This window comes from Myotis lucifugus, unplaced genomic scaffold (genome assembly GCF_000147115.1).
Source record: "Myotis lucifugus unplaced genomic scaffold, Myoluc2.0 scaffold_77, whole genome shotgun sequence".
Lineage (NCBI taxonomy): Eukaryota > Metazoa > Chordata > Mammalia > Chiroptera > Vespertilionidae > Myotis > Myotis lucifugus.
The window spans coordinates 2391641-2412399 of NW_005871125.1; the positions used below are offsets into that span (position 1 = coordinate 2391641).

General features: G+C 41.9%; 1 protein-coding gene and 4 non-coding genes across 5 annotated transcripts in view; 1 reads left to right on the plus strand and 4 right to left on the minus strand.

Annotated features, from left to right (window-relative positions):
• The window catches only part of TRIM55 (tripartite motif containing 55), a 39464-nt gene extending 39120 nt beyond the window's left edge, over positions 1–344 (minus strand). The window contains exon 1 of the mRNA XM_023755500.1: positions 42–344. Coding sequence (XP_023611268.1) covers positions 42–209 — 168 coding nt within the window. The 5' untranslated portion in view covers positions 210–344. The remainder of the gene's footprint in view (positions 1–41) is intronic.
• A 6622-nt stretch (positions 345–6966) lies between these two features.
• Positions 6967–7039, minus strand: TRNAA-AGC. Its single transcript has one exon. It is a non-coding gene; the product is annotated as a tRNA-Ala (tRNA).
• A 133-nt stretch (positions 7040–7172) lies between these two features.
• Positions 7173–7261, minus strand: TRNAY-GUA. Its single transcript is given in 2 exon segments — positions 7173–7208; positions 7225–7261. It is a non-coding gene; the product is annotated as a tRNA-Tyr (tRNA).
• Positions 7262–7803: 542 nt separating this feature from the next.
• On the minus strand, positions 7804–7897 carry TRNAY-GUA. The gene is made up of 2 exons: positions 7861–7897; positions 7804–7839 (listed from the first exon to the last, which is right to left on the minus strand). It is a non-coding gene; the product is annotated as a tRNA-Tyr (tRNA).
• A 348-nt stretch (positions 7898–8245) lies between these two features.
• Positions 8246–8318, plus strand: TRNAR-ACG. Its single transcript has one exon. It is a non-coding gene; the product is annotated as a tRNA-Arg (tRNA).
• The last annotated feature ends 12441 nt before the right edge of the window (positions 8319–20759 follow it).

Consider the following 20759-nt stretch of genomic DNA (forward strand, 5'->3'; position numbering starts at 1 on the left):
TCCAAGGAATCTATCCACCCCGACATTCCAAACAAACCTACCTGGAAGATATCACTGGCACATTTCCTACACAGGTTATGCTGACAGGGAAGAATGACCACAGGCTTCGTGAACATCTCCAAGCAGATGGGACAGATGAGCTGCTTCTCCAAGTTGTCCATGGTCTGCTGCTCTTTGGAAAAAGACTTATAATTCAAAGATGCGCTCATCTCCTAGCCGTCACGGTGTGCACCGCCAGGGAAGGGGTGCTCCGAATGGTCTCTACAAGGGTTTCCTGGAAATAATTCCAAGGATTGTGTGATCAAGTGTCCTTCATGTTTCTTTTGGTGGAGGACATTGTTTCAGGCCCAGGTTTGGAGCGGGAGCTGGGGCTGTTTTTAGCAGCTGGGGTCACGTGACAGAAGGCTGACTTGTCCATATAAGCCAGTGACAGGAGGACAGATTCTGACAGGTGACAGAGAACAGGAGCCAACATTCCTACCCCAGGGAGTGAAAAGAGTGAGTGGGAAGGAGGATTACACACTCCATTTAGATGGGGTTGTGAGGAGAAGGAGGTCGAAGCAGACAGTTGTCAACAACAAATGCGAATGAGTATGCTGAGGAGTCACAGAGCCCTGCCCTCTGTGAGTCTTTGGTAAGGACATGGTGACGGGTTTCTCCAGGACCGGGAAAAATGCAGCCCAGGCAAGAGTATAACTGTATAGTGAATGCCATTTCTGTCTTGAGAACTTAGAAAGTGAGTTATCCAAGTAGCATGATCATATCATCTCAGGTGAAAATATACCTTGAAAATCATTATCCCAGCTTCACGAGGACAATCTTTGAAAATACTTGCTCAGTGTTAAATATTACATCTTCACAAGGGTTGTGGTATGGAAAACATTCTAACTTAAAAACTGATTTCAAATCTTTTCACTATAAAAGTGTCTACAAAGTAAAAAAAAAAAAATCAAATAACAGTGGATGTTTCAATTATTTTTAAAAGCTGTGTAATAAAACTCCAGTGTGTTCTTTTCTGTTTTACATTGCTTTTCCTCTTCCTTAACCTTTTGTCATCCTGTACCCTCACTCTCACCCCTATACACACCCCAAAATACAAAGAAAATGGAACAATCTTTAAAAGGTTAAAACAGTTTGCAATGACTGTCAGTAATGAGGTAGTAACTGGCACCTGGGGTAGACCCATTATCTCATTTTGATATATGACGGGTGACAGATATCAGTGCCATTGCCAACTGAAGAGAAAATGAAGTCCTGCTTCCATACCTGTTTCTTATCTGGTCTGAAATACCTACACCTCTTTGCATTTGCTTAGTCCTCCAAGTTGATTTTTTAAATGCTAGTTTCCTGGTGGTTTCTGATATTCTTGGTCTGTTCTGTTATTTGCCAAGATTTTGTGAAACAACTGTTTCATTAATATATATTTCATTAAAAATTTTAAATTATATTAAAAATGAAAAAGAAATACATGTCTATTTTTTTATGTGATGAATTTGTAGCTTCATTCCTCTTTGATTTTAAAAACCTCAAATAATGAAGATACTTTGTTAACATATCCCTGATGTGCACTTAATTACCGGTACAGACTATGTAGGTGTGACTGGTTAAGTGTGGTCTTAATGCTGTGTTTACTGAGAGCTTATTGGGAATCTAAAAAACTCCATTAACTAATAATAAGTTACATATATTCATAAACATATCAGGGATCTTTGGAGAATTTTGTTATTCTTTTCAATATCTATTTAGCAACTATAGTGAAGAAGGGAATTGGTAGAATCTTTTTACTGTTTTAATTCAGTTCAGTCAGCCTGGGCAGTTAATTGTGTTTATTATTGTGTGAGCTATGAAGGTCTGAGCGCAATAAAAGAAAGTTTCTACTCTAAAAGCCCTTGCAACCTAAAAAGAAAAAAGCACTTAGCCCAGCTGGCATGGCTTAGTGGTTGAACATCAATTTATGAACCAGGAGGTCATGGTTTGATTCCTGGTCAGGGCACATGCCCAGGTTGTGGGCTCAATCCCCAGTGGGGGGAGAGGTAGGGTTATAGGAGGCAACCAATCAATGATTCTCTCTCATCATTGATGTTTCTATCTCTCCCTCTCCCTTCTTCTCTGAAATCAATAAAAATATATTTTAAAAATAATAATAAAGAAAAGCACTTAAACTAATGATATACTATAGTATAGCAGAGTCTATCCTTATAAGAGGAATTCATTCTTTCAAAAAAACATTCATTGAGTGTTTATCATGTGATTCCATTGTGCTGGGCTCTGGGGATTGAAAGACGAAGTAGACACAGGTCATTGTCCTCAAGGAGCTCAGTCTAACAGTAGAGATGAGGCATGCATATGCAGAACCACAGTATAAGACAACATGTTATAAAGAGCTACAGAATTTCAGAGCTGGAGGAGTTAGGAAGACTTCATGGGTGGGGTAGCATTTGAATTGATCCACTGAGGAATTTAGGTGGGTCATAGGTGGAGCTTCTTAAGAGAAGGCACAGAAGCAAAAACTGTGAGCACAGGAGAGCTGGGAATGCCCAGAGTTGTATGGTGCTTTGGGCTGGAGTACAGAGCATAGTGCTGGCTCATTGGCAGGCCAGGCACACCAGGCTAAAGAGTTTTCAACACTTAATAAATTAGACAACAGGAAATGTTAAAAGCTTCTCAGAGGGATGTTTCCATGAGAGCTGTGCATTGGTTAGATTATAATCTCACAGTGGTGGTTGGAAGTGACAGTGACCTGGCTAAAGACCAGATGGGAGGTTGTTGCCAATAGCCTGGGTGAAAGGTCACAAAGCCCTGGTGCCAGGCGATGGCAGTGGGGAAGGAAAGGAGGAAATGGACTCTGGGTTGACTACAAAAGTAGAACTCACAGAGATAACTCAGATGCCCTGAGTCTGAGCAATGAGCAATGATATGGGAAGCTGCACAGTGAGTCAGAGACAGGCCTATCCAGCACTGATGGCCTCCTCGCTTTGTGATCTCAGGGAACTGACCTCACCTAGCTGGATTTCAGTTCTCTTATCGATAAGTGAGAGTACTTCAGAACCTAATTTAGCAGCATGAGTAAGGAAACCCCCCTCCCCTCTGAAACAGTATTAATTTTGACATAGAGAATCCCCAATTTGATTACTTAACATAGAGTTGATCCCTATCCTCTCCTCTTTTTCCCTCTGCTCCTTCTTGCTCTCTGCCTTTTACTGTTTCTTAGAATTGCCTCTGGAGGCTACACAGGAAACTAGAAAGAATCCCATAGGAATATGAGTGAAGTTGATGGGTAATTATTTCCTTTTCCTCCTCATCTGCTTTTCTCCATTCCTCCATCCTCTCTACTCTCAGAGACCAGCAATCTATACGGTGGGCATGTGAGTTGAGAATGGGACATGGCAGTAGCACTCTATCCTAGGGAGGAACCAAAAATTTTTTTAGTCCACTCCCAAATCATTCACAGAGTCTAAGAGACAGGTAGAATTCCAGAACTGAATCAGAATTAAAGTCTGGTTCAAGTCATTGGGATTTGGAGTGGACTTGGGCCTCCACAGAGACATGAAAACCAGCCCAATCTCCTGAAGGTATCCTGGACTCTATAGGAGTTGGTGCATGACTGCCTCCCCCTTTCCTACCCCATCCCTCCCCACACTAGGACAAGGGGTTGAAGCCAAATGGGAGCAATTAGTTGAAAGCCCCAACTTCCCCTCATGCCTGAGTCTCACTAGACTGGGGCAGGAGTATGTTTAGACATTTAGAAGCTGAAGCAAAACCACCACTGCTCTCACCTCCTCCAGCAATTTCCCAATACCCAGGTAAGTCAGAGGATGAAAGATGGGTCTCTAAAAACCTGAGTAATTCATCAAAAAAAAAACAGAGAACTTATAGTCAGATAGAACTAAAGGGAAGTAGACCATAGATACAGTTTGAAGTAAAGCAGCGAGGCAGAGAGGCCCTGGTGGTGTACTGGGCTGCATATCTGGCACTTCAGCCAGATGGGGCGTGCTGTGCTGTCTGTTCCTAAAACACATAGATAGGAAGGTACTAACATCAGGCCAGGTCTTGAGATATAGTCTCATGGCCCCTTCCTGGCACTCTGTACTCTCTGTTCCTAGAACATATAGATAGGAAGGTAGTCACTGTATGATGCTATACTGTGTCGAGAACTAATTATGTAAACAAGGCTTTGTAACTAACTTTGTGGTTTTTGCAAATGAAATTGCTGTAATTCCTGTAGTCTGGACTGCAGTTCAGCCTTTGCTTCGGCAGGGTGCTATAGCTCTAGTCAGCTGGCCAGCTTAATAAAGGCTCTTAAATTTAAATTCTGAGTCGGTGGTCTAGTGAACCCATAACATTGGAAGAGAAAACAAGAATTGCCTTATAACACAGACTCAACTCATAGCATCTAGAAAATACTTAACATTTTCCTCTGTCTACATTGTCAGTCTTTTCAGTTTAGCTGTCTATCTGCCAATAGATAGTTTGGATATGTGGTTTTTAAATTTTTTAATGAAAAAAATTTACAAAATCTAAAATTAAAGAGAAATGAACTACTTTGAAAAGTACTTAGCAGAAGCCAACACTATGGCATTTCTTTCATTAGATAGTTTGCAGACTTCTGGCTGAAAGCTTTTTTTCTTCATATTGATAATTACTCCTTTTCCAAATCTGTTGTTTATAAATTTTACTTCATCATAAATATCTCCGAGGAAATGTTTGAAAGCCAACATATGGTACTTCCCTCTGAATATTCCTTGGCATAATCCACATGCCAGAAATAAACAGTGACTACCAAAAAGGAGCAAATATTTTAGCTAAGGCTTTCCATTGGCCATGTCTGAACTCCTCACCTTGGCTCCAGGCCATCCTTGACTCCATCCTCAGCATATACAATTCCCCCCTACCTCCCCTCCACCACAGTGTCCTAATTGATTTCCCTGAATTTACTCTTGCCTTCTGCAATCTATTTCTCATATGTCACTCCCTATTTAAATCCCATTAATGGTCTTATTACCCATAGGATAAAGATATTAATCTTCCCTGTGGTCCCTAAGGCCTTATCTGGCCCTTATTTATCTCTCTGACCTAACTACCCAATAGAATAAGATCTGAGTGATATATATGAGCTATATATATGATTTAAATTTCTAGTAGCCACATTGAAAATCAGAAACAAATAGAATTATTGCATTAATATATTCTGTTTAACCCCCAAACATATAAACTATTATCATTTCAACATATGATCAATATTTTTTAAAAATGAGATATCTGTAGAGATAGTTTTACTTCTTCCTTTCTAATCTAGAAGTGTTCTACTTCATTTTCCTTGCCTTATTACACTCACTAAAAACCCTAGAATGGACATCCTTGCTTTGTTCCTGATCTTAGGAGAAAAGCATTCATACTGTGAAGTATAGTGTTAGCTGTGTTTTTCATTGATGCCCCTTATCAGTTTGGAGAAGTTCCCTTCCCTTCTAAGTCTACTGACATTTTTTAAAAATCTGGAATGGATGTTGAATTTTGTCAAATACTTTTCACATCTATTGCAATGATCATGTGGGTTTTCTTCTTTAGTCTGTTTAGTATGATGAATTAATGTTGATTTTGGAATGTTGAACCACTTTTATATTCTTGGAATAAATCCCACTTTGTCATGAATTCCATTCCACATCCAAGTTACTGATCCTGAGATCTTGTTTGAATTCTTGCTCACTCATCTGCCCTAAACATGTGTTCTCCACCTGGATTTTGGGTGCATACCTTCCCATTCTTTTGACTTATTGCTCATTTTTTGTTCTTTTAGTAATTTATAGTTTCACTGCCAGCTCCTCCTGTCAGCCATCTAGAACACCCAAACTTGGGACATATCATCTGATAAAATGATACCCTACTTTGTAATTTGTTTCCCCCAAAATGATGAGGGTATATTTTAAGTGAATCACTATGCATTTCATTGAAAGACTTTATTGAAAAGAATAAAATGAGATAAAAAAACAACAACACTGTCCTAGAAAATGAAAGATATACCAATAAAATACAACAGATTGTACACATTGGTAACAAAAATGTGCAGGTTGCCTAGAACCCTAAAATGGACATTGGATAAAAGAATGATCATTTGTTAATTGTAATCCCCAAAAACAAATAATACCTCCGCTTTTGTCTAGAAGATTTATTTTTGTGTTTAGAACTGCAGTATGAGTTCAACAGTTTTTTTTGTGGCTGTCGTCTAGAAAATTAGGGTATGGAGAACTTATTGCCAGAAGAGCCTTTGTGTGTATTCTGCTCAATCTCTGAACCTTTCAGTGAGTGTATGTGTGTTTTTGTTTAACTTTCCTCTAATTAATCCCCCTTGGTGCTGATCTCTCTTTAACTCTCCACAGTTATTTCCCAGGAGAAAAATGGCATTAGAACTCTCCGCCATCAGCAAGCGCTGGGTTCAGGCTGGTCACCTCTCCTAGGTACACATTACCTTATATTCAGATTTGCCCAGAGCCAGCCACCTCACTGTACACAGTTGAGATGGAGCAGAATAGTCCTCGCTTCCACAGCTCAACCTAAATTTAAAGTAGTCAGCGCACTTTTCCAAGTTCTCTGTTTTTTGTTTGTTTTTGCTAGTGTTTATTTTCCATCTGTCAGCTATTCTAACTACGGGCAGCTTAGTCCTGGATGAATCCCTGGAAGTGCAGCCATCAATCGCAAAGGAATTGAAATGGCAAGGTGTGACTGCAATCTGTCACCATTTTAGGAGAGAAAAAAACAAAAAACGATTTCGTGAACTCCCCAAATAAGTGGGTCTAAACTTTTAAAACTTGAAGGATAAACGTCGTGCACCCATAACCCTTGTCTGAAAGTTTTATAGAGCGGTAACTTCAAACTAAGCTGTACCCTTCACTTGCCCTATGGCTGACTTTCAGCAACATTTTAATTGAGAATCCAGAGAAAAAAACGAGGTTAGAGGGGGGAAAAAAAAACTGGAGGATGCGGGCATCGATCCCGCTACCTCTCGCATGCTAAGCGAGCGCTCTACCATTTGAGCTAATCCCCCACCGCTGGCTGAGGCGCCTTATCTCTTCCCCTAGAGAGAGGTCAGCATACGTAGTCACGAAGATAAACATACTTCGATCACATTCCTGACCTTCCTCACCACTGAGGCCAAAGAAACAAAACACAAGCGCCTCTCCTTCGAGCCGGAATCGAACCAGCGACCTAAGGATGACAGCGGGCTCGCACCTACAGTCCTCCGCTCTACCAGCTGAGCTATCGAAGGGAGCGAAGGAACTTTGTCCTGACTCTTCCCATAACTTCCAGATATTTCCTGACTTTAGTGTACTTTCTACCACGTTTCCTTCCTGATTTCCAGGTCGCTGGAGCGTAAAACCTTCCACGCAGCCCTCCCACCTCCTCCTGCAGCCGGCGGCCGCTGGCAGGCGCTCGGGCGCCCGCCCTACCGGGGACCCAGAGGAGGCGGTCCGCGGCCCCGGGAGCCGGCGGAGTGACCGCGCTGGCTTTCTCCGCGAGGCTCAGGGGCCCGCACACGCCCAGGACGACCTGGACACACGCAGAAGGCTGCGTCCTGGCACCTCCGGCCGAGCGCGGACTCACTGCCGCGCTCGGAGCTCGGACAGCAGTGCGCGCTTCCGGGATTCGCAAAAGGCTTCACAAGGGAGCCGCTGCCGTGGGCCCAAACTGGAGCGCAAGCGGTAGAAATTCCAAATGTTCTTTGTAATGTAATGTATATTAGAGAAATGTAACCACGGAAAGGACTTGAACCACAGGAAGTTGGTGGAGGGAATAAAAAGCGCGCATGTCTCCTTCGAGCCGGAATCGAACCAGCGACCTAAGGATGACTCATGATCCGGAAATCAACTACAGTCCTCCGCTCTACCAGCTGAGCTATCGAAGGGACGGGCGACAGAGGTCCGCCTTCTGAGATTCAATATAAAAAGGAGCGCGCGTCCAACTTGCGACGGAGGCGGATCTGCGCAGGCGTAACACGGGGGCGGGAGCTGGACGTGCTGCGTCGTTGTGCGCGTGCGCAGAAAGGTAGCACGGCTTTGCTGGCGGGAGTTCCGGACCTGGGGTGTCCAACTCGGGTGTCCGAGACGTGTGGTGCCAGGACTCAGGGACCCCGACGCCAGCCCCGCGTGCCTAGCGCCCTTTGCCTTTACTGCCGCCGGTCGGGCGGTGACCGCCTGATAAGGCTCACGACTCTATGGTCTGTATGCCCCGCCCCACCTCTCCCCGGCGTGAGGGGCCAGTGGCGCAATGGATAACGCGTCTGACTACGGATCAGAAGATTGTAGGTTCGACTCCTGCCTGGCTCGGCCTTTTGTTACCTCCCGTTTTAAAACCACAGATGATCCCAACAACCCCCCACACTGTGTCCCCCTCCCCGAGAGCCTGGCTTTCTCTGGCTCCTCCAAACCACAAAGGCCCAGAGTGGTTTATGGCACTTTGGCCCTTCGCACCGTCGGCCTCGGGAGATGCTGAGAGCTGGGGACACGGACGCGACCCCGAGGCCAGCCGCCCTGCGGGCCGTGGAGGACGGAGGGGCCGCCCCCGCGGGCCCAGGGGGGAAGCCGCCAGGTGAGGCCCGCGCACACTTCCCGGGACAAGCGGTCCCAGTGCCCGGCCGGCTCCCGCCGGGGCGCCAGGGCTCGGGTCGGTAAAGGTAGTTGAAGACGTCACAGCCCCTACGTCACCAGAGGCACCCCCACTCCCCCCACCCCCCAACCCCCACCCCCGGCTGTGCGGAGGCCGGGAGTTAAGGTTATTTAAGTGACTTTCTGATCTGGGGCCTGTTTTACTTATTTACTTGTTAAAGGCACTGAGCCCCTCCTCGGTTGTAAGCCCAGCGTGAAACTCATCCAAGGGCTTCGCTTCTGCTCTCAAGAACCAAGAGGGCCTTGTATTGGTTTGAGCAAACAGTCTTCTTTTTTTTTTTTATTGTATTCATCTTATTTGTGGAGAGGAGTTTAGAATTCTTTCTTAAGACTCTCCAAGTAAGATAGCAATTTCTAAAAATAAAAGCTTTAATAAAATGCGAAGTTCGGGAAGAGATGAGGAAAGGGCTGGTTTTTAAGTGGGAAGATGATTTCCTGAAGGCTACACAAATATGGTTAAAAGCAGTTAAAAATGTAGGGCTTGGGGGACAGGCACAGGCTTATTTGAACAAAATAATGGTGGGTTTTATTTGTTTCCTACTGAACATTTTGCCATTTTTGACAAATCTTTGAAGTTAATAGTGTTTCTGAGAGTTTTAAAACAGCATTATCTCTGCGGGAAGTTGAGAGGTCCCTCCTCTCTTCGTCTGTGTGAGGACACGGAAGTTAAAAAGTTTGCAAGTGGGAAGAGGGTTACACCCCTCGCCTCAATTTGTGGACAGAAACCTGTAAACTTGGGCTACGAGAAAAGAGCCTCCGTCTGATTGGTACCTTTTCCCTTCACAAGGGTGGCGTTTGTTACCTGCAGAGGCCACTGCCACGGCCTCTGGCAGAAACCCTGGGCCCTCCCAGAAGCCCTTTTTGATGCCCCCTTTCCTCCATCAGCGGCCTGACCACATTCCTAGGGGGCCAAGACGGTGCAGGATTTCTGGCTCTCGTACTAGTGACAGAAATTCACACAGTTAGTGTAAGCAAGGGAGACACTGCTTGTAAAGATACAGGGTGTCCCAGGAAAACCAAGGATGGGATGAACCTGGGCCTTCTTACGGTGTTTCTCCCAGAGCCACTCAGCTCCTCTTGAACTCTCTAGTGCAGCGATTTTCAACACTGTACCTAAAGAATTTGTAAGGCATGCAACACCCGACTGTTTAGTCAGGAGCACTGACCTCTTTTCCCTTATATTATCAAATAAAAATACGACAACAGCCAACAACAATAGCCGTCAATGTGAATGAATCTAGTTATACCTATTTTATTTTATTTTTGTCAGATTAGCAAAAATGTATTTTTTGGTATACCACAGAATTTTAGTGATTTTAGTGTAGGTGTACCAGGAGATGAAAAAGGCTGAAAGTCGCTGCTCTAGTGCAGAGTTGAAAACATGGTGCTGCCTCCCCCGAAAAGTTCCTGACCTTTATCTCTCACAGTCTATTGCTGTAGACTGAATACTTGTGTCTCCTCAAATTCACGTGTTGAAAACCAAATGCTCAATAAGAGGTGGGGGCCTATGGGAGGTGACTAGGTCATGAGGACAGAGCCCTTACAAACAGGATTAGTGCACTTATAAAAGAGTGTCATGGCGGGGGTGGGCCAAAAGGGGTCAGTAAGAGAAAAAGGGGGACATATGGTAATACTTTCAACAATATAGATTTTAAAAATAAAAATTTTAAAAAATAAAAGAGGTTCCAGAGAGATCCCTCCTCTCTTCCACTATGTGAGGACACAGACGTTAAAAAGTTTGCAAGTGGGAAGAGGGTCTTCACCAGAACCTGACCATGCTGGCAGCCTGATCGTGGACTTACAGCCTCCAGAACTGTGAGAAATAAATTGTTTATAAGCCACCTAGTCTGTGGTGTCTATTTTGTTATAGCAACCCAAACGGACTAAGACCTTTATCAACTAGAGACTCACTTCTCTTTTTCAGTCCTGACTGCAAAACTCTTCATTGTCTGGCCTCCATTAGATGCACACCCCTGTCCCATGAAATGTGCCCACGGGCAAAATCATATGCAACCATCAGGGCAGCGCACCTCTAGGCTTATGGTTGGGAATATATGATTGTACCCCCTCCTTCCTAGGATCCCAGTGAAAAGATAATAAAGATATACAAAAAGAAAAAAGACTGTTGCAGTATGGAAAACAACAGAAAGTACAATCAACAAACCTGAGATTTTTATTTCTGTGATTATATACCAAATCACTACATCAAAAGACCTTGATGAAACGAATCTCCAGCCCCTCACCTCCATTAAGGAGGTTAACAGGAGCCATTTGTTATGTACAAATAGGTAATTGTAAAGATAACTAGAGGCCCAGTGCACAAAAATTCGTGCACGGGGGGGGGGGGGGGTACCTCAGCCTGGCCTGCGCCCTTTCACAGTCCAGGACCCCTTGGGGGATGTCCACCTGCTGGCTTAGGCCCACTCCCCCGAGGAGTTCTTAGCACTGCCATGGAGGCAGGAGAGGCTCCTGCCACCGCCAGCTGTGAGCCCAGCTTCTGGCTGAGTGGCACTCCCCCCTGTGGGAGCACACTGACCACTAGGAGGCAGCTCCTGCGCTGAGCACCTGCCCCCTGGTGGTCAGTGAATGTCATAGCGACTGGTGGTTCAGCTGTTTGGTCGATTTGCAGATTAGGGTTTTATTATATAGGATTAGGGATTTCTAAAAAACAAACCAAAAAACACACAAAAAAAGAAACAAAGAGCTTTATGAAGAACTCGTGGTCCAAATGAAGGCAAATTGAAATTGGACACAATTGATGGTATGTGTTACAGGCTAATTTGAGTCCCCCCACCCAAATTCTAATATTAAAGCCCTAACCCTCAGTACCTCATAATGTGTATTTGGAGATATGGCCTTTAAAGAGGTAATTAAAAGAGAGTTAATTTGGTGGGCCATAAACCAATGTGATTAGTGTTTTTATAAAAAGAGATTAGGACACAGAGAAAGAGACACCAAACATGTGCACACAGAGAGAAGGCTATGTGAACACATAGCAGGAAGATGACCATCTGCAAGCCAAGTAGAGAGACCTCAGAAGAAATCAAACCTCCTGACATCTTGATCTTCCACTTCTGGCCTCTGCAACTATGAGAAAATAAATTTCTATTGTTTAAGCTACTCAATCTGGTATTTTGTTATGGTAACCCTAGCAAACTAATATAGGGGTGGTGAGGAAAGAGAAATTTGCTTCTTTCCTGCATTCTTTGGTATTGTTTGCATGTAGTAAAAATTGTTTAAAAATAGAGGAACTGATACCCAGAGATGTGAAATGACTTACCTTCAATAACAATGCACAATGGCAGATGAGGTCTCAGATCTCCTGAGTCACCAGCCAGGGCCCTCTCCTTAGTATTACTTGGTCTCCCTGTCCCCAGGTGAACACTTGAATTACAGAGAGTGGACTGCTGGACTGCTTCCTAGGAGCAAGGAGGTTGAAAGGTGGCTTTTGAGGCTAGGCTTGGTCAGACGATGACCAGGATGTTCTGGGAGTAAAAGAATGTTCCATTTATTAAAGTGAACTCTCTTACCTCTAGAACCCAAAAATAAAATCCCTAGAATTTGTTAACAGTGGTGCTTCACAGAAGTTATGACAGGTACAGCTTAAAAAGTACCTGACACGTATGCATAAGAAAGCATTTTCAAGGAAACTGTTCTATAGATCAGGAAGCTCTACCAAGAAATAATAATAAATAATTTCTTCAGGATGACCCCCAGATTGAGGGAGTGGGGCTGAAGTCAGATTACTGAATTCTCATCTGTGGCTTTCTGTAAATATGTACTGTGTCCAAGAAAGCTATTTGTGAGAAACCGCAGATTGTTTCTGAGATCAGAAAGGGAGCCATTCTGGAGAACTCTAGGGGAGATGTAGTTGATTCTTGTTACTTGAAGTTAGGTTTTATAAAATCACCACAAATACTGATTTAGTGAATACTGAACTATTGCTCCTAGAGGAAGATAGGGTTAAGTTCCTGTGAGCCTCTGTACACAACATTTTCATTAAGTGATCAATACATGCATTGTTTTATGTGTTTTTTTGTTTACACGCTGTATTTAGTGTATTATTGATTCATTAACATTGAACTCACAGCCAACAGAGGCTTATCTAACATACATATTTTCTCCATAAGGTACATTATAACTTCTTACTCTTAGGAACACTAGGCAACACTTCTGCACTATGCCTTTAAACATTTTATTTTTAAAATATATCTTTATTGATTTCAGAGAGGAAGGGAGGAGAGAGAGAAAGAAACATCAGTGATGAGAGAGAATCAATCAGCTACCTCCTGCATGCCCTACACTGGGAATCGAGCCCACAACCAGGGCATATGTTCTGACCAGGAATCATGACTTCCTAGTTCACAGGCCGACACTCAACCACCGAGCCACACCAGCTGGGCTGCCTTTAAACATTTTAAATAGTGAAATCACCAACAAAAAGCACAAAAATGAAAAAAAAATGTGGCACTTGTTTACAGTAAGAGAGCTGAGCTAAGAAGGCAGAACATTGCCTTGTTCAACCTCAGCTGGTAAACTGAAGTTTCTTGTCATTCTGTGTATGTCTGTGCATGATCATGAAATGAATTTTGGCAAGCAGGAAAATTTGCAAATATAGAATCTGTGAATGAAGAAGATTGTATTATTAAGTCAAACTAAATCCTGAATTATATACCAAATCACTACATCAAAAGATTTTGATGAAACCAATCCCCAGCCCCTCACCTCCATTAAGGAGGTTCACAGGAGCCATTTGTTAACAGAGAGATGGGTGACCTTTGCCAAGCTACTCAACTCTTCTGTGTTTTAGTTTCTTAGTCTGAAAAATGGGGAATGATGATAATGGTGATAGTCCTTGTCTCATAGGTGTTGTATTAAGCGAATAGGCTTATATAAAAGCCAATACAAATTTATTATGGTAGTGTCAGGTACAAAGCACTACAATTATTGGTAATTATTATTCATTTGACAGATTTATTTTTAATTTATGAAAGAATGAATCATCTTTTTCAAATACAAAAGCACCTGTGATCCTAAAAGCCATCACTTTCCACCTCCTTTCAAATCCTTTAGTTTGGGAAAAGGGATGTGCTGAGAAGGAGGTAAGAGAACTAAGAAAAGCGGAAGTTAAGCAGGGAAATGAATCATTTTTCTCTTCTATTAAAACTTTATCTGTTGACATGTCTTTCAGGTAATTTTTTTGTGGCTAAAAGTTAATTTTCTAATATGCTATATATTGTGTTTACAAATAAATTCCATCCTAAATACAATAAACTTTATTTTTTTTCTAAAAATATATATTTTTTATTGATTTCAGAGAGGAAGGGAGAGAGTCAGAAACATCAATGATGAGAGAGAATCATTGATCGGCTGCCTCCTGCACGCCCCCTACTGGGGATCGAGCCCGAAACCCAGGCATCTGCTCTTGACCAGAACCCAGGACCCTTCAGTTCTCAGGCCAACACTCTATCCACTGTGACAAACCAGCTAGGGCACAATAAACTTTTTAAATGAAGGCATTTTACATAGAACTGTTATGCTAATAAGTTAATATATCAACAGTATTTTTATTGTCTGATGGCTTTCATTTGTTACTTTTAAACCTAGATTAGCTTTAAAATGCTACTTTCTGCAATTATAATAAATACCCCTGAAAAATGACAGTTTAATAAATAGTTAACATATATATATGTACAAATAGATAAAAACTTTAAATGTTGGAATTTCATTACTGAAGTAAAAATCTGCCCTAAAAATTTTCCCCAATTCTTCTTCACCAGGAAAAATGAAACTTTGTCTGACAAAAATGAATTTGGACATCTCAGGAGTGAAGATACTTGGATACCAGAGCAGATTACTCAGAAGTAAAGGGAAAACCCCTCACAAGGTAAGATCCCTTCTTTCGGGCCCTGAGAACAAAGATGTGTCTGGTGGGCTCTCAGGCATTAGAGAAACTGATAACTGGATTTTCAACTATTAGAAAGCTCAGTTGACAGCCCAGTGGTGAGCAAAATGTGTTAACATCTGTCCTGTAACTGCTGATATATGATTCTAGGAATTTAGTTTTGCTTCTTGAGGACAGCCCTGGAACAGCATGAAAATTTCAAAAAGTTGTGTCACACTTCTACCCATTCATCTGGCACTGAAGATGTTTAAGTCTCCTTTTGGAAAAAAAGCTTTTCTCAGAAATATACTATTTCTGAGAAAATTAATCAATTAATTATCAGGTACTTACTAGTTTTCTACTTTGTTTTCAGCACTGTGCAAAATACAGATGTAAGATGTAGTTCTGGAAATCAATGCTAATTTGAGCCATCTACAATTTGGAAATGGATGTATTTAACAGAAACTGGTTATCCAAATAGGTATAATCTACATTTTTGGTGCTTCATAGTCTAGAACTGCTCAGGAACAATATGAAGATTAATGTGACTTAGATGTGTAGGAGGGCTGCAGACGGAAAGGGGGGCTTTTGGAGAGCAGGAGGAGGTTTCTCTGCTTGGAGGACTGGTACCCTGGAAATGGACATTTGTCTTTATATCAGTGAGAAGGGAGGGCAGGGTGCTGAACTTTAAAAAAACAACTCTGTAATTGGATCAGAGCCTTGATTGGCTGCTGAGCTAACATATTTAATTTTCACATTAATTTAATGCTAAGCCTCCCTTAAAAACTAAGGATTCTGGGAGCTTTTGTGTTTCTAGCAGTAGGGACTTCTCTATTCTATGACACAGGTTAACTTAGTCATTTTATAAAATGTCCCTGACTGTCTATCCTATGTCAGGCACTGTTTTAAGTACTGAGGATTCAACAGGACACAAAACAGACAAAAATCTTTGCCCTTGTGGTGTGGGAGACAGACAATAATCAAGATAAAATGTTGGTGGAAGGTACTAAGGAGAAAAAAATAGAGAACAATGGGTGAGGTGGGGTGTTATAATTCTAAGCAGGGTGGTCCAGGAAAGCCTATCGAGAGTGACATTTAAGGAAAAGTCTGGGGAAGTCTCCATGCTCTAAGTACATTACATTTCTAAATTAATCTAACTCTGACTCAGAGCTGCAGTTAAACACTGTAGCGAGAAATTAACCTCAGCCAGGTTTTGAGAGTCCCTCCCATCCTTTGGTTGTAGGGGTTCAGCAGAGGGTATGTCTCTATCCTCCAAGTGAGTTTCAAGCCCCTGATCTTGCCTCAGTCGGTTTTTTTGTTTGTTTGTTTGTTTGTTTGTTTGTTTGTTTGTTTGTTTTTTCCTGAGGTCTCAGTGTCCAACCCTGTGTGGTTCCCTGGAGGAGCCAGATGTTGGCACAGGAATCTTTCATTGACTGCAAAGCCATGGCTTAATTTTGTCACCCAGGCATCCAAGTGTTACCTCATCATAGAGGCTCTCTCCTGTAGGGACACAAGTGTGGGCTACTCTGGGAACACCCACACACTCGCCAAAACTCCCAAAACCATCTTTAATCTAGAGGCCGTTCATGATGAGGGTATTTCTCTTCCTCAAATATCAGTACACACCTTTCTAATAGACCTTCTAACAAACCAAGCTCCCAAACAAGAGACTGCGTATTGTTTTCCAGGTGTCTGGCTACCTTTTTTAAAAACCTCTAACGCTGTGGTAACAAGAGAGTGACTTTTAAAGATGAAACTCACTAGTAGAACCCTTATTCCTTTGACACTGCTAAAGCACTAAAGATAAAAAAAACAACAATAATGTTTCAATAAATTACCTTTCTATACATTCAAATAATGAATGTGGTCATTATAACTTATTTCTATTGGTCAGTACACTCAGAGAATTGTTTGAAAAGTAATTTTGTTCTCCCTTTCCCTATTAGCATTGTGATTATTTGTGCTTGAAGTTAGGGGGGGAAAGACATTTCTTTAAGAATATTCCGTTACCCAGACTATTTCCAATCTCTCCCTCCCCCACCAGTTGTGTTATATTTATAATAGTTCAGTTTATCTAAAAGACCAGTAAATGCCTTTGAGACAGCATGGAGAGACCTAGAGAGTATCATGCTCAGTGAAATTAGCCAGAGAAAGACAGGTATCACATGATCTCACTCATATGTGGAATCTAAGTAACAAATTAAACTGATGAAGGGAGTGGATCCAGAGACATGGAAGCATGGAACAGTGTGGAATCTGAGAGGGAAGGTGGGGGAGGATGGGTGAGTGGGAGGTAATCAACCAAGGACCTTGTATGCATATATGTATGGCCCATGGACACAGACAATGGAGTGGTGAGGGCCTGGGGCAGGGGGTGGGGGCGGGCTGGAGGAGGTCAAGCGGGGGTGGGGTGGGGAAGGGGATATATGTAATAGTTTCAACAATAAAGAATTATTAAAAATAAATAAACAAAAGACCAGTAAATGTTAAGGTGGAGAGTTGACAGTGGTGAGCAGAGAGATTAGGAGATAAAAAAGAGAAATGTTTAGGGGACAATGGGGGGATAAAGACACATTTGTAATACCTTAATCCAGAGGTTCTCAACCTGTGGGTCACGACCCCTTTGGCGGTCGAACGACCCTTTCACAGGGGTCGCCTAAGACCATCCTGCATATCAGATATTTACATTACGATTCATAACAGTGGCAACATTACAGTTATGAAGTAGCAACGAAAATAATTTTATGGTTGGGTCACAACATGAGGAACTGTATTTAAAGGGCCAGAAGGTTGAGAACCAATAAAAAATCAAAAAAAAAAAAAAGAGAGAGAGAAATGAAGGTCAAATGAAAGAAAGGTAGAAATGGGAGAAGGAGAGGGACAGGGAAGGGGATGGAGTACTGAGAAATGGGGAAGAGAAGGGACAAGGAGACAAAGAAGAAACAAGTGAGGAGCACTGACCCATTACTAAACTTCTGAAGGTCAGAAGTTTGACAGTGTCACTGGGCTAAAATCAAGGTGGTAACAGGGTTGTGTTTCTTTCTGGAGGCTCTAGAGGAGAATCCATTTCCTTGACTTTTTCAGCTTTTAGAGCTGCTGTATACCTTGACTCATGGCCCCATCCTCTTCCCCCTTGAAATCATATCTCTGACCATTCTCTGATCTTCAAGTGCATTTTTCTGACCATTCCTCTATAGTCACCTCTCTCCCTCTCCATAGCCAGGAAAGGTTCTCCATTTTTAAGGACCCATGAGATTAGATTGAGCCTGCTTTCATAACCCAGGATAATCACCCCATCTCAAGGTTCTTAATAATCACATTTGCAAGGTTCTTTTTACCATGAGAGGTGATATATTCACAGTTTCTGGGAATTAGGACATGCGTATTTTGGGAGGCCATTATTGTGCCTACTACAGAGATCATGTAGCCTTCATTGGAACTCTCTGTAGGTCAGATGATCATGTATATCCAGGCTAGGCCATATCAACTGTGTTTTACCCTGCATGTCATTTGAAATGTAGAAATAGAATGTCATTTATTCTCAAAGAATTAAGAAATGCATATTTTGAAGAAAAAATGCGTATTTTTATCATGTTCTAATGTAAGACAGCAAAAATAAATGGATGAACTATAAAACTTCATATGAAATCCCCTACTCAGGTAGCCTGGAGACCAGGATTAGGTAGTGAGCCACTAAAGTGGGTGGTTCATTTGACCCTGCATGAACCAGGGCCATGCAACCATTGCTGAGGATCATGGTCAGCATATCCCTTCTTTCCTCGATGTTTCTCTGCTAAGATGTTTGTGGATTCAGAATAACTGCTGGTGATTCCAGATGGCAGCTGTTGCCCCTTGACTCCCAAAAGATGTTTAAGGGGCCCCTCCTCAGATTAAGAGTTGATGATCCTTGTGTCTGTAGCTAAGGGACATTCTGTGTAATTCATTTCCTCATTCATAGGTATTCATGTGCTTGCATTTGCCACACATCATTGTAACTAGAAACTAGCCTTTGTGAGAAATATTGGTCAGGACCCCTTTAGGAATGTAATTTCACTATTTGATTCTGATTCTGATTCATGTCCTTTTCTCATCTTAACCATTCTTGTACCAGCTCCCTGAGCAAGCTGGGAGTGGAAGTAAAAAACTCCGTGTGAGAGAGAAAAATGAGGTCTGAGAGAGAAAGAGAAGCCAAGCTTTGTTATGTGGAGGCCTGGTGCATGAAATTCATGCACTCAGGGGGTCCCTCAGTCTGGCCTGCTCCCTCTCGCAGTCCGGGAGCCCTCAGGGGATGTCCAGCTGACAGCTGGCCTAAGCCATCAGTCGGATATCCTTAGCGCTGCCTCGGAGGCGGGAGAGGCTCCCACCACCACTGCTGCACTCACCAGCCATGAGCCTGGCATCTGGCTGAGCAGCGCTCCCCCTGTGGGAACACACTAACCACCAGGGGGCAGCTCCTGCGTTGAGCATCTGCCCCCTGATTGTCAGTGCACATCATAGCAACGGGTCATTCCACCATTTGGTCAATTTGCATATTAGCCTTTTATTTTATAGGATAGGCTTGACCTTTGCAGTCCTCAGGAAGGAAATGTAATGACTCAAATTACCCATAGGTAGAGCTATTTATCTCAGAGTTCTGAGCTCATCACTTGGGCTATTAGTATTTGGTATGTTCATAGGTCTTGTTGAGTGAGAGTTTATATATAGAAGAAATTCACATCACATTTTCCTATGAGTACCAACATATACAAATTTATGCAAGATCACCTTATATTTGTTAAACACTTGACTTGTCAGAGTTCTTTAACCTCAACTCTTTCATCTGGTCTTATGAAGATGACAGCAAATATGAAAACAGAGTCATAGGGAGGTTAGCTATATTATTCTCATCTCACTTGATCAAAGGGATAGTTTATTAGAAATGAGATTAGAAAGTTTCTTTACTTTCAAGCCAGGGCCCTTTCTACTTGATTATGTTGATTTAAAAAAAAATTCCAGTAACTCAAGAGTTAGAGCAGAGTTTTAATGACATCAGAACTGTAAGAGGTATCACACCAATTCTCACAATGTATATTTAACCTTAATTAACTGTTATTTGGTGGTAGGGGAATAAGAAAAAGAAAAAAAAGACATTTCATAATATCATATAAAAACACAACAAGATCTTGAAAATGCAATGTCATAGAAAGATCTAAGAAAGACTTTGAAAAGCAAATACTTTTGCTGCTGTACTGTTCAGAAATAGTACATAATGAATATCTGGATCAAGTAAGTAAATGTAAAGATGACCTCTAAGTTTAAATGTTTTACATGCACAGAGATAAACATTTTCTCATCAATGTAATTAATCCCACCAAAAATGGGATAAGTGATATGCCTTTAAATGTAGGCTATAGAATTTAGAATTCTACCCTTTACCTCATGTGTTGTTGTTTTTCTTTAGTTTAGCTAACCTAGGCCAGTTATGCAGAAATAATTTTTACATAAAAATGATCAACACATTGTTTGGGACTGGCTTGAGCTCATAATGATTTTCCAGATCATTTATAACATTGAACCAGGTTGGAGTTTTGTTTTCGTTTTTATGCCAGTCTAAAAGTACACACAAAACCTGTTTCTTCCTGGTTTTATTTGTCAGTTTTCAACAAATTAAAATTTTAAATCTTTCAAAAATGTACTTTAAAATAATATGGTTTGTCTTTTTTACCTAATAATTTCTTTCTGCCTCTTTAAACATTTCTCTAGCCATATTGAATATCGACAGGGGAAAAACCTCCACACATGAAAAATTCCTCCTAAGTTCTCATACATATTTTGCTGATATTTATGGCAAATGTGAATATTGCATTTAGCTAAGTAGATGAAAAGTGGCCTTTGTTTCAGGATATTGTTTTGGTCTGTAAGGAGTGAGGTCTGGCTCCCATACAGGGCAGGCTCCTAAAGCCTTTCCAGTGCCACTGCTTCACCGCATGCAAGGAGCATCAAACAACTCTTCAAGTCTTTATTCATTGAAATGGAATGTTTCGTTAGGAGTTCTACTCAAAGAGTAAGTCTGCATACTGAGAAAGTTGTGTCGGGAAAGTTATCTTTCCCTAACCTAAAAATAAAATACAAATGTGGAAAAGTTCACAGCATTTCATGCCCCCTGTCCTCTCCCCATGACCACCTGGAGGCATGGTTGAACCAAGAGGAGGTACTGCAGACCCTCAATGGGCTCAATA